The following is a 12,484-nucleotide window of genomic DNA, read 5'->3' as shown; positions in this document are numbered from 1 at the left end:
ATGTGTTGAAATAAATCAGTATAAAAAATAAAAGCGGCTAAAAAGCTGCTTCAAAGCAGTCGGACTGCTATGGATGTTATATACTCAAATATGCCCCATAATGGGAATGTTGGGAAGTCAGATGTCTTTCATAATTTCTTTCATAGCCTTACCTACAGACAGATGGACAGAGAAAGTGTATTTCAGAGGATCTGTTTTTATTAACAAATACACAGAAAAATGCAAAAATATAAGCTTAGAATCGAATTATTTAGCCCGTGTACTTGGCCAGCAACAAATGCGAAGACAGTCAGTCAAGAAGTCTATGGATGAACAAGGTTATTATTTTTAGTGCTTTCTCTTAAATGTCCCATAGAACACTGATAAACCCCACCCCTTTTTATTTCTAAAATAAAATGAAAGTGAAGGAAGGATTAGTTTCTTGAACACAGTAATAGTGTCTGACTGATTATGACGTAACAAAAAAAAATAGCCAATGAGAGGCCACTATAAATTTTACCATTGGTCAATAACGGCCTCTCATTGGCTAATTTTTTTTGTTACGTCATAATTAGTCAGACACTATTACTGTGTTCTAGTTTGTTTATCCTGCGGTTGGCCCTAACTCTGCGGAGCTACCCAGTACTTATTATAGTCTAACCCAAACTGCCATGAAGTAATAAACAAATAAACTAAAAACTTCCTTCTCCCCTTCCTTCATTTTCAATTTGGTTTATAATAAGGGTGGGGGGGGGGGTATTACTTCTTTATGGGGTCTTTTGGGTCATCTCAGAAAATGCTTATTTGCTGAAATGTTTGGACACTACTACAGTGTGTTTTTTTATGAGCACTTTTTTGAAAGCAATTTTACCCCACTTATAGTTATCAGAATTTAATGATTAATGGCTTATTTTCTTCGTTTTTTAAGGGAAATTATGAAACAACAAAAAAAATTACAGTTTTTGTTGAAAAAGTACAGTAAAGTTGAAAATTAAAAACTTAGGTGTCAACATGGTTTTAGCGCATTTTTCTTATGCTCAAATAATCAACCTTTTGCAAGAATGGCTGCTAAACACTTCAAAGTTGAGATATAGAGCAAAAAATGTATAAAGATACTATTAGGGACATGTACTAGAACATATCAAAGTTTGAAGGTCATATCTCAACCAGGAAGGGAGTACTGGCCCCCCAAAGTCGACTACATTTTAAGAAAAATGCGCTAAAACCATTTTTATATGTTGACACCTAAGTTTTTAATTTTCAACTTTACTGTACTTTTTCAACAAAAACTGTAATTTTTTTGTTGTTTCATAATTTCCCTTAAAAAACGAAGAAAATAAGCCATTAATCATTAAATTCTGATAACTATAAGTGGGGTAAAATTGCTTTCAAAAAAGTGCTCATAAAAAAAACACACTGTAGTTTAAACAAACCAATCAATATTTTTTTTAAATACCAAAAGCAAACTAATGAGATAACGTGTTTGCAATACTTTGGGTACCCGTATAATTTTAGCCCCAATGTCTCCGCGGTGCCTGAATAAATTTAACATTGTTTGATGGTAAATTAATTCACTTCTTGCTTTTCATTTTTGATTATTTTAATTTCTAGGTTTCCTAAGTGATTATGACCAAGAGGAGAGGGTGAGACCTTGTAGGCGTAAACCTTCACATGATCCTTATGCTGAATGGTAAGGATATATATATATAGATGGATAGATAAATAGAGGGTGAGGCCATGCAGACGTAAACCTTCACATGATCCTTATGCTGAATGGTATGATACCTCCTATTTTTTAGATGAATAAAACATAAGGTGGGGTTTTCTTCGACCAGTCCCCTGAAAGACATGCGGACACCTAACCCTAAAAGCTACCCTGTATCAAATAAAACCTAACTTAAACTTAGTTAAAATACACAAAACAATGAAATGATTGAGTTTTTCATCTCAAGAGAGGTTTGTGATGATTTTAGTCGTTTTTTTAGATTCTATTCTGAGAGGATGGTTTAAGCAAATTCAATAATAGTGGATAAGGGGGAGGTTTAATGGGGTCGTTAGGCACTTTGATGGAAGTTGCGAGATAAAATTTTTTGGCCAAAATTTTTGCTGTTTAACTTTATAAAAGATATAGTATATCTAGTGGTCAAACAGACACCACTGATCCGTCAAATTTATAAAAAAAAATTAGCAGACAAACACTTTTTTAGTTTTGTTATTTATGACTCTTTCTAGTGATATGAGCAACGAAATTTTTCGACGATATTATTTCCTGAAAGCTAACTTTATCTTTAAAAAATTTTAATGGCTGACTTATTATACATGATTTATCGAATCAATTCTTTATTCTAGAAGTTCGACTATTTACAGTTGACTCAATATGCGAATCAAATGAAAAAAAATAATGTCTTTCTCACCAAAACTGTCCACAGGCTAACCAATAATATTGCTGGGTTGTTTCTCCAATATTTTTCAATTTGTGACGGACGTACGGACCGACTCTAATTATAGAAAAGTTTCTCTTTTAAAAAGGACAATTTTGTCCATAAGGATTAAATAGCCTAGCTATGTACAATGAAATAACAGTAAATTTTAATCCTTATATAAAAGTAACAGGATGTTTGTCTGTCTTTAGTGAAAGATCCAACAAGGTTCTTCTTTACAGTGAAGCTTCTTATTGGTTCTTAGAATATTTGAAATTATTTTGGGGAAGGACCATAATGTTAGCAGTAAGCGAGATCCTTTGCTACAGACAAAAAAAGCTTACTACTTTATATCATAGAATTTGTAAAACTCTCACAAACGTATATTTTAATAATTCCCTTTATTCTACAAAATAAATACAAATTCAAAATAAAAGGTTGATTTTATGCTTCTAAAGCATTAACAAAGCATTAGATAGTTTATACAGAAAAGAACTAATTTTCTATTGTAATATCAGTCATTTAAGAAAAGATAAGTGTCTGTATGAATTTAAGAATAAGACTTCGCAAACGGCTCTACTGATTTTTTTCACAAATTTCTAGAAAGTTTATCTCAAAGTACACAGTCGAGCACAGACCCCCCCCCCCCTAATTTGAAATGAATTAAAATAGTTTTTCCTTTATTTGTTTTTACTTAAGTCCATGGTAGGTTAGGTTATATTGGGTAAAGGGTAGCCCAATAGGTTAAGGGTACCACTAGTAAAGGCTCCTCAGGACAAGGTCACCGTAATGGGTTAGACATTAACATGTGGGAAACAACTTCCCTCCACCTCTCATATTTGCATTTTATTTCACAAATAAGGTGAGTGGTGGAGCCCGGGAGATGCGTTTGGTGCGAGCTGTAAACTTTGGGGTAAAGCTATAAATGATTACACCTATTTAAGAACAAATTTACCCTTCCCTTTTCCCCTGACCAATATATGAATAGATAACGTGTTGAGAGAATATAAATTGCTTCCGTTATATTCTGCTACACAGAGATTGTTTTATAAAATACAATATATAGTTGCATGTCTATATGTTCAGAGAGAGAGGGAACAATAAGCTTTTTATTACTCTAGTCCCCGTTTTCCTATTTTTCTTAATCGTTGGCTTAACAACTTTGGTGACTTTAGTGAATTTTGATTGGTTGATTTATTGAGTTGAGTGTTGAAGCTAATTTAAATTTTGTGTATCATATTTGGGGATATATATATATATCAATTTATCGGTCATTGTCTAATCCCTAAAATCCCTATTATCTGTTTGTATGTGTGTCTATATGTGAAGGATCTACCTAACCTTAAAACATTGTTCCCATCCTTATACTAAAGTAACAGGATGTTTGTCTGTCTGTCTGTCTGTGTGTACCGAAGGATCTCGCTAACCGCTAAACCGATCGGGTTCTCCTTAACAGGGTAGATTCTCATATGTCCTGGGAAGGTTTTTAACTATTTTGGGGGAGGGTACTACCACCCTCCCAAAAGAAATGACAAAAAAATTGAAAATTTTCTTAAAATCTGGGAGACTTCAACGTCAAATAAGGTGGCCGGTATCATACATAAAAAATTAACTTTAACAAACAAAAACATTTAAAGTGCCACTAGAGGCCTCTACGGGCGTAGCCGCTAGTTTACAATATAGCATCTCGAAGGTCCTGGTAAAGTTTATTTTAGGGTACCACCAATCACCCAAGTGAAAGGCCCCTTCCCCCGCTCGTTAACCAAAATTGTTTGGGAGCATAGAATTGGAATTTATTAATATTATTTGGAATCAGGGGCCATTATTTTAAAACACTCCAGCCGTTTACGACATCTTTCTAGACATACACAACACACATACAAACAGCTTACTACTGAAGAAAATTTGTTTTTAACAGTACATATTTTTTCTGATAAATAAGAAAACAAGGATGACAACTTCCATAAGTAGCAAAACACGGACAAAGTAAATGACATAATAAGGGGAGATTGTGATATGGGAATGCATGTCGTCAATTTATGTTGCTAATATAGTCCTCAGATATTGGTCAATACGTTCTTCCATGGTTAGGGGAGGGTATTGGGTTAAGTCATGAAGATGGGATAGGGGGAATCGACATTTTAGATATTTATGAGGGTATGCGAGAATCTCTCACAATATCCACGTATTCTTGATCCATTGTTATAAGCAAGATGTTTTTATACAGAAAGAATTTCTGATAAAATTTTTAAAATGTAGAAAATGCGCAACGTGACTCTTTTTAATAATAACTAAGGATCTTAAGGGATAAGACAATGAACTATAAATTGATATACTACCCCAATGATGAATATAATTACCCCTTCTGTATATTTAAATTAGTTTAGAACCAACTAATTCCACGATTCAATAAATTTACTCAAAATTTTTAAGCCAACCCAACGTGTTTTAAAACTTATGGTACCATTAAAATTTACAGTTCAATGCTCGATCCCTCCCTGCTAAATTAACATGAATGTATTTTTTAGTAGCGAAGCTACTCTATAATTCGAAATGTACATACGTCTGTCCGTCCGTCTGTTAGAGACAAAAAGGGGAAATGTGATTTTCTCGGCTATTATAAAAGATAGAGAGCTGAAATTTTTAGGGATTAATCATGTTAACATTCTTCATATTTTCACCAATGTCAATTCGTCAATTGGTTGAGGTGCCAGATAGATTCCTATGTTTTTAAGTTTTCATGATTTTCTCAACTCCTATTCAAGATAGACGGCTGAAAATTTCAGGGATTGAATACGTTCATATTCTGCATACTTTTATGAAGTTTTATCCAGATTTGCTTATTGGCTGGGGTGCTAGTTCGATTACTAGATTTTTAAGTTTTCATGATTTTCTTTACTTCTATTCGAGATAGACGGCTGATTTTTTAGGGATTAAATAAGTTACCAATATACATATCCCACAAAGTTTCATTAAGATTTGCTTATTGGTTGAGGAGCTAGATCGATTGCTGGATTTTCACGTTTTGAATCTTACAAGGTTTTTAGATTTTTTTATGAAACTGCTCTATAGTTCATTTTTTCCGGTTATCAATCCATGATATTTTAGCTTTGCTTATGTTGTCATCCTTGTTATTAATAATAATTTAAAATAGAACAATTATAGCATGCCAAAAATAATGAAAAGAGCTAACCGTTACATAAGGACGGACGTACGTACAGACCATCATTATAGAAAAGCTTCACTTTTAAAAATATGCTTCTCAAAAATATATACCTTTCATTATTTCAAAAATATACATTTTAAATAATATCCTCGAAAAATACATTTTAAACATTTACATATTTTAATACAAGTATACATATTATACTTTTAAAAATAAATATATAAAAAAAGATGATAAATCCACTACTTCATATTAGTAGTTTGAAAGGGTAGTTTCTATTCATTTAATTCAAATGATAGGTAAGTAGTAAATAGTTCTTAGGATAAAGTATGTTTTTGGGCGTCTTTATCACCTAACAAGGATGACAATGTCCTTAAAAGTGAAGCTCTGAAACGGCATGACAGACGAACATTAACTCTTGGAGAGTGTCAGAACTGAATATACAATATAAGAATATATAAGTTTTGACTAAGTTATACGTAAATTTGTCGCAAAATTTCTTAAATACAGAATTCTGTTTAAGGACATTTTTAGGACTTAATTATAGAGATGCTTCGATCATAATATTGTACCTTATTGTAATTGGAATCAGTAATCCAAAAATCAGATTAACCGGATGATTTTATCACTTAAAAAATTGTTGTTAAAAAAGTTAAAAAGACAACATGTTTAAAATGGACGTACGGTCATTCTGGTAACGATTATAGAGTTGCTACGCTTTTAAATCGTACCTAACTACTACAGGAATCATCATGCAAAGTTTGAAATCGATAGGACAATTCTAACATGCCAAAATTATCGAAAAATAGCTATCCGTTACGGACAGACGGCTGGACTGACGGACGGACTGACCGACCCTAATTATAGAAAAGCTTCGCTTGGATGGATATTATTGTGTCTGATTGACCATCTAGGGTAATAAATCTATTATTTTAAATATTAAATATAAATTCATCACATACGCACATTCTAAAGGATGAAGGCATAATATTTTTATGTTAGCAGCAAAACAAGAATATTTTTGTTCAAAACTAAAATTGATTTTTATTGTTTTCAAGTTAATTCTAGACTCTAGGACCTAACAGACAATTAACTCTTGCCTAATCTTTGTCTTGATATCCTAACTGTGCATGGCCAAGGCGTTCCCTCTGATCACACTTATTGGTACATGTCTTTGGTATGATTTAGATTCGATTTTATATTTTTTTAGCACTTTCTAAAATCTAAATTGGCCTATGGTGATCCTTTCCATAGGCGTCCAAGGGGGGGGGGTAATGGGGCGATTACCCCCCCCCCCAAACGATTTTAGGGGTGCCGTAGGCACCCCCAAAATTTTTTTCATTTTACCCCCCCCATTCAAAATTTACCCCTACCCTGGGGGTGCCGTAGGCACCCCCAACCATTTAGGAGGGGGTATTTACCCCCCCCAAACAATTTTGGGGGGGTAAATACCCCCCCCAAATAAAAAATCTCTAATAAAAAAAATTTTTGCGCGCTTCGCGCGCATTTTTAATACTATATATTTAATAAAATTTAAATTACCCGCCCAAAAATTTTACCCCAGGGGTAAATTTTGGGGGGGGTAAACTAAATTTACCCCTGCCAACAGATTTCAGGGGGGGTAATTACCCCCCCAAGCAAATTTTACCCCCGGGGTAAAAATTTTGGGGGGGGTAAAAAAAATTTGCGGCGCGCTTCGCGCGCCATTTTACCCCCCCCAAACACGAATTACCCCCCCCTAAAAAATTTTTACCCTCCCCAAAATAAAAAGCTTGGACGCCCCTGATCCTTTCTTTTATTTTTATATCTTCTTTTGGTGGCGAGGGGAAGGGATAGACCTCCTAAATTCAAAATTAAAGAAATAAAACCTGTCCAGGACAAATAATAGGCTTTCCTGAAAACTGTAGAGAAATCAGTTTAGCTGTTTACATGATATCTTAGAAGACACACACAAATAAGCACATACAACTTAATACTTTAGTAAATTGGATTTGTAGAAAATTTAAAATTATTCAATAAAAGTTACAACATATTTCTGCTTAAAGGGATGTAAGCAATGAGAGAGTAAAGGAGAATTGTTTATATGCACACGACAACATTACCGACAAACTGACTAAAACACTAATATATAGTGAAGCTTCGATTCTAAAAGCATATGAAAAAGGAACAACACATAATTCATCATATGTACAGAACATTTATGCTAGGAAATGCAATAAGCTAAAGAACTACAAACAAAATAATATGTTTCATATTGAAAATATTAACAAATTTTCCTGCTTAAGCCTAAAAGCAGAATTTTTAATATATATATTAGGTACATGTTTTATTTTTGTTTATTATGACTTTTTTAAAAGCCATATAGCTTTTCCTTCTTCCGCTATTTCAAAAACATTCTTTAATGTTTTCTCGTTCGTTTTATCAATCATATCTAGTGGCTCTGTATTCCATGGGATATGGAAGGGCAGAAAATAGCCTAAAGCCTAAAACACAAGTCCCCAAAGTTTTATACTAACGTTTTCTTATCCCTTGGCATAAGAACTTTGGGTAATTTTATTGAATTTTGATTGGTTGGTTTATTAAGTTGAGTGTTAAAACGATTCACCCACTAATTGCAATCTACAGAAGGGGTAATTTTGTGTATTATCATTTGGGATGTACATTAATCAGCCATTGTCTTATACCTTTAAATCCCTGACTATATATATTTAATAGGATTATTGATTGTTTACCATACTTTATCGGTAAGTAGTAAGCTTTTTTTCTAGCTTACCACTGAACCGATATGGTTCTTTTTTACAGTAAAGCTTCTCATAGGTTCATGGAATGGTTTTCACTATTTTTGAAAGGATATCCGAACCCTCTCAATAAAAATGACCCCCTCCCTCTCCAAAAAAAATACTTTTTCTTTTTTAATTTAAATTAAAAATGGAGAGGGATCGACTTCTCCCCTCACACCTTAAGAGCCACTAGAGGCTTCTAGGGGCGAAGCAGCTAGTTTTTTTTATATAGAATGAAAAACTGTTTGTTTTTTCTATCCTTACTATAAAATAAAATTTATTGTAAATTGAATCTTATATTTCCTTAAAAGAGTTTGGGGTCAAAGATTTGAGAAAAACAATGATGACAACATCTATAAAAGTCAAGCTCTGAAACGAACATGAACACTTGTAGAGTGTAAATGTGTAAACAAAATTGTAAATAAACTTGTTGCAAAATTGCAAAAATAAATGATTTTAAGACATGCTTACATTTTTAGGACTTAATTATAATGATACTCATAATAGTGTACTTTGTTGTCCTAGGAATTATTGTTTCTAAAATTAAATTATGGGATAATTATATTATATATAAAATTCTAGTCAAAAATTTAAAAAATTAGCAAACTTTAAATGGGTGTGTAGGACTTAATGGTCACTATTACAAAGGTACCTTCTAGTTCGTACCTAACTGTTATAGGATCATCATCTAACGTTTGAAATCGATAGGACAATTCGAACATTCCCAAGTCAATGAAAAGCACCAACCGTTACGTTCGGACGGACAGACAGACGTATATACCCTAATTATAGAAAACCCTCACTTTAAAAAATCTATGAATATAAAATTCTCATATTTATTTTCAATTTTGGACCTTCCAAAAATAACATAAAGAATAAAAATATAAAAAAAAGCTTATTCTTATATATTATTTTCAATTTTGGACCTTCCAAAAATAACATAAAGAATAAAAAATATAAAAAAGCTTTAACTTTATAGTAACAAGAATGAAAACATCCGAAAATATAACAAATCAGAAAGTCAAAAAGGAACATAATTACATTTCAGTACTTGATTATAGAGTTGCCTCTTTTATAACCTTATGGTCCGAGGAATCGATATTCCAATAGTGAAAATTGTGTTTTTTTCAAGACCAAAAGTTGTCATGTGAATATATAAGACTAGAGTTGGCTCAATATAACTATATCGCTATTGGCTAGTTTTCTATAATTTAAATGATTTTAAAAAGATTTTTTCAATTATATTTTTTTTACATTACCATCACCAAAGGGTTAATATGATTAAAATTTTAGTTTTAATATTTTAACACAAAGGAAGTGTCGCCACAATCGAATTCTTTTAAAATACAGTTTTCTTAGATATACTCTATTATGAACGAATATTTTTTATTTATGAAATAAGGATTAAATACTTCATTGTAATTCAAATATCTACATGAAGTAAAAAACTTAATTCATTCCATAAACAAATAGAATAAAGGTCCTATTGCTTTGGTCAATGAGAGTTCAATGAGGATTATTGGAGCACTATGAGTTTTACACACTTTACCATTGGAAGACTCGAGCTCGTTTATAGACGTTTATTTCCTATATAGATCTGTCATGGATCTTGATGCAATAAAGCAGGCCGTTTTGTAAATGTTAAAAATTGGAAGATTTCATTAAATAAAAGTAATCGCAAATATACTTAGTAAATAATAGAGTTATACCAAACTGTTACAGAAATCATCATTACAAGTTTGAAAACGATAGGACCATTCTAACAGATATAGATATAATAGATATATTTAATTTTATAGCATTTTTTTCAGTGAAGCTTTGCTAGCTAAAGACATGCAGGCATTCCAAGCTCAAAGATTGACTCCAAAACTGAAAGCAAAGGTAAGTTTAGAATATATCTTTAATACAAAGTAGAACGATGTCTGTTTGTCTGTCTGTCTGTCTGTCTGTCTGTTTGTTTGTCTGTTTGTCTGTTTGTTTGTAGCGAAGGATCTCGCTAACCGCTGAACCGATCGGGTTCTCCTTAACAGGGTAGCTTCTCATAGTTCCCGGGAAGGTTTATAACTATTTTCTTGGGGGGTGGCACACCCCCAACCCCCCCAAAAATGAAAAATACCCCCCCCCAAAAAAAAAAAATTTTCTTTTTAAAACTAAAATTAAAATAGTGGGGTCGACTACCCCCCCCCCCCCAAAAAAAAAAAAAAAAAAATTAAAAAATTAACCCCCCCCAAAAAAATTATTTTTAAAAAATTTTTCTTTTATATCTAAAATACGAAAAATTGGTTTGATCAAACCTTTTGGGGCAAAGCCCCTAGAGGCTAGGGGCGAAGCCGCTAGTAATAGATATAGAATACGTGGCTATATTGACAGAGAAAATTTAGTTTGCTAATATGGTCTTTACATATTGGTCAGTTCGATTCTCCAGTAGGAGGAGAAGAGATAGGCTTCAACATGGCTCCGAATCCGATTAATTTCCGCTGGATTAGAACTGGTTCTATGAGCCATACTAAAAATTCTGTATCGTATCATAGAAATGATCCAAAAAAATATTAGTGTTTTACCGGGCCTTTGGCTCCTCGGGGCCAACAAAGCAGAAATTAATCCTATATTTTTTTTATTTTGATATCTATGGAAAGCTGTCCATAATGTGATGCAATAGATGACTATTGCAAAAATATTTATTGTGTGAGAATATTAATTCATCCTCCATTGTCAAATCCCTGTATCCTTGATACTTTGAAAAGTAATGGAAAATATATGAGTCCTTTATGTGTAGTTACAGGGTGGCCGGAGACATTGAGCTATTAATTAAATTAGTCCCAAAGTTTTAAATTAACATTTTCGTATTCGTTGGCTTAACAACTTTGGGGACTTTTATTGAATTTTGATTGTTTGATTCATTATAGGTGAGTGCCCAAACGTTTAAACCACTTATCATAACATACAGAAGGGATAATTTTGTGTATCATCATTGGGGATCGGCCATTGTCTTATCCCTTTAGATCCCTGTTTGTTTTAGCATTTAAAGATCAAGGAAAAAAAATATGTTTGTATATTTTGTATGCAGTTTTAGCGCTTAGTACATTAACAAAACAAGGATGACAACATCCATAAAAAGCGAAGGTTTAAAAATTAACAAATAGTAAACAACAATAACAAAAGTAAAATAGAATGACTACACTTTTAATATTAAGTTATTTTGAAAGTTTTAAATGATACCTAATCGCCTAAGAAAGGAGGAACCATTTGTAAAATCACGCAATAACTGTAAAATTAGATGACTCTTTAGTAAAAATTGCTACGCTTTCTAAATTTTACCGAATTGTTTTAGGAATCTTAATACAAAGTTTAAACACGTTATGACGATTCTAAGATCTGAACTTATAAAGATAAAATCATGCAGCTAGGTCTATTAAAATTTGTATACCTTTACGTGATTCGTCAGTTTTCAATAAACTAATTTTGCTTGGATAATATACGTACTTGCCCTATAATAATAATTTTGGTACTTTCACTCAAAGTACCAGGCGAGCAAAGAAACTTCCCCACCTTTTATTAAAATGAATTTTTAATAAGGGGGGCTACCCCAACCTAAGGTAAAATACTAGCACGAAAAACTACACCCCACCCCCTAATTTCAATTGATTTCTGTGCTTGACTAGGTACTTTGAGGGAAACCGCCATAATAATTTGTTGAGTATTTTAGGAGGACATACCAGAGTGGGAGAGAGAGTTACAAGAGAATTATATGAACAACTTTCCCCCAAATCAGCTAGCCATTGTGGGAAAACAAATGAGGTGGGGGATAGATAGATATGTATATAGATAGATGAATGGATGGATAGATAGATAAAAAGATAGACAAAATGCATAGTCATAGCTTCCATATTAATATTATTTTCCTAGAAGGGTCGTTCAACTGGTATTCAAAGTTTTAAACACGTTCCCTCATTCATTGACTTTAAATTTTTGAAGAATTTTATTGAATCTTGGTTTGAAAGGGTAATATTGTTGAGCATTATTACAGGTAAACATCAATTTATTATCCATGGTATATCCCTAAAGAACCAGGTTTTTTCATGTTTTTAAAAGAAAAGCCTTTTGTTATAGAAGTAATGAAGTAAGCTAAGATGAATCAA

At 32.6% G+C, this 12,484-nt stretch overlaps 1 protein-coding gene across 1 annotated transcript in view; it reads left to right on the top strand.

Moving 5' to 3' along the window:
• LOC145305201 (cytosolic carboxypeptidase 6-like) overlaps positions 1-12,484 on the top strand; it is a 119,118-nt gene that overhangs the window by 89,930 nt on the left and 16,704 nt on the right. The window contains exons 24-27 of the mRNA XM_080146762.1: positions 255-317; positions 1,591-1,669; positions 10,157-10,226; positions 12,052-12,143. Coding sequence (XP_080002888.1) covers positions 255-317; positions 1,591-1,669; positions 10,157-10,226; positions 12,052-12,143 — 304 coding nt within the window. The remainder of the gene's footprint in view (positions 1-254; positions 318-1,590; positions 1,670-10,156; positions 10,227-12,051; positions 12,144-12,484) is intronic.

Source organism: Acartia tonsa, chromosome 14 (assembly GCF_053477335.1).
Source record: "Acartia tonsa isolate MP-2025a chromosome 14, ASM5347733v1, whole genome shotgun sequence".
In the NCBI taxonomy this organism is placed as follows: domain Eukaryota; kingdom Metazoa; phylum Arthropoda; class Copepoda; order Calanoida; family Acartiidae; genus Acartia; species Acartia tonsa.
The sequence above is the reverse complement of the archived record's forward strand: the minus strand, read 5'-3'. Positions and strand labels throughout refer to the sequence as shown.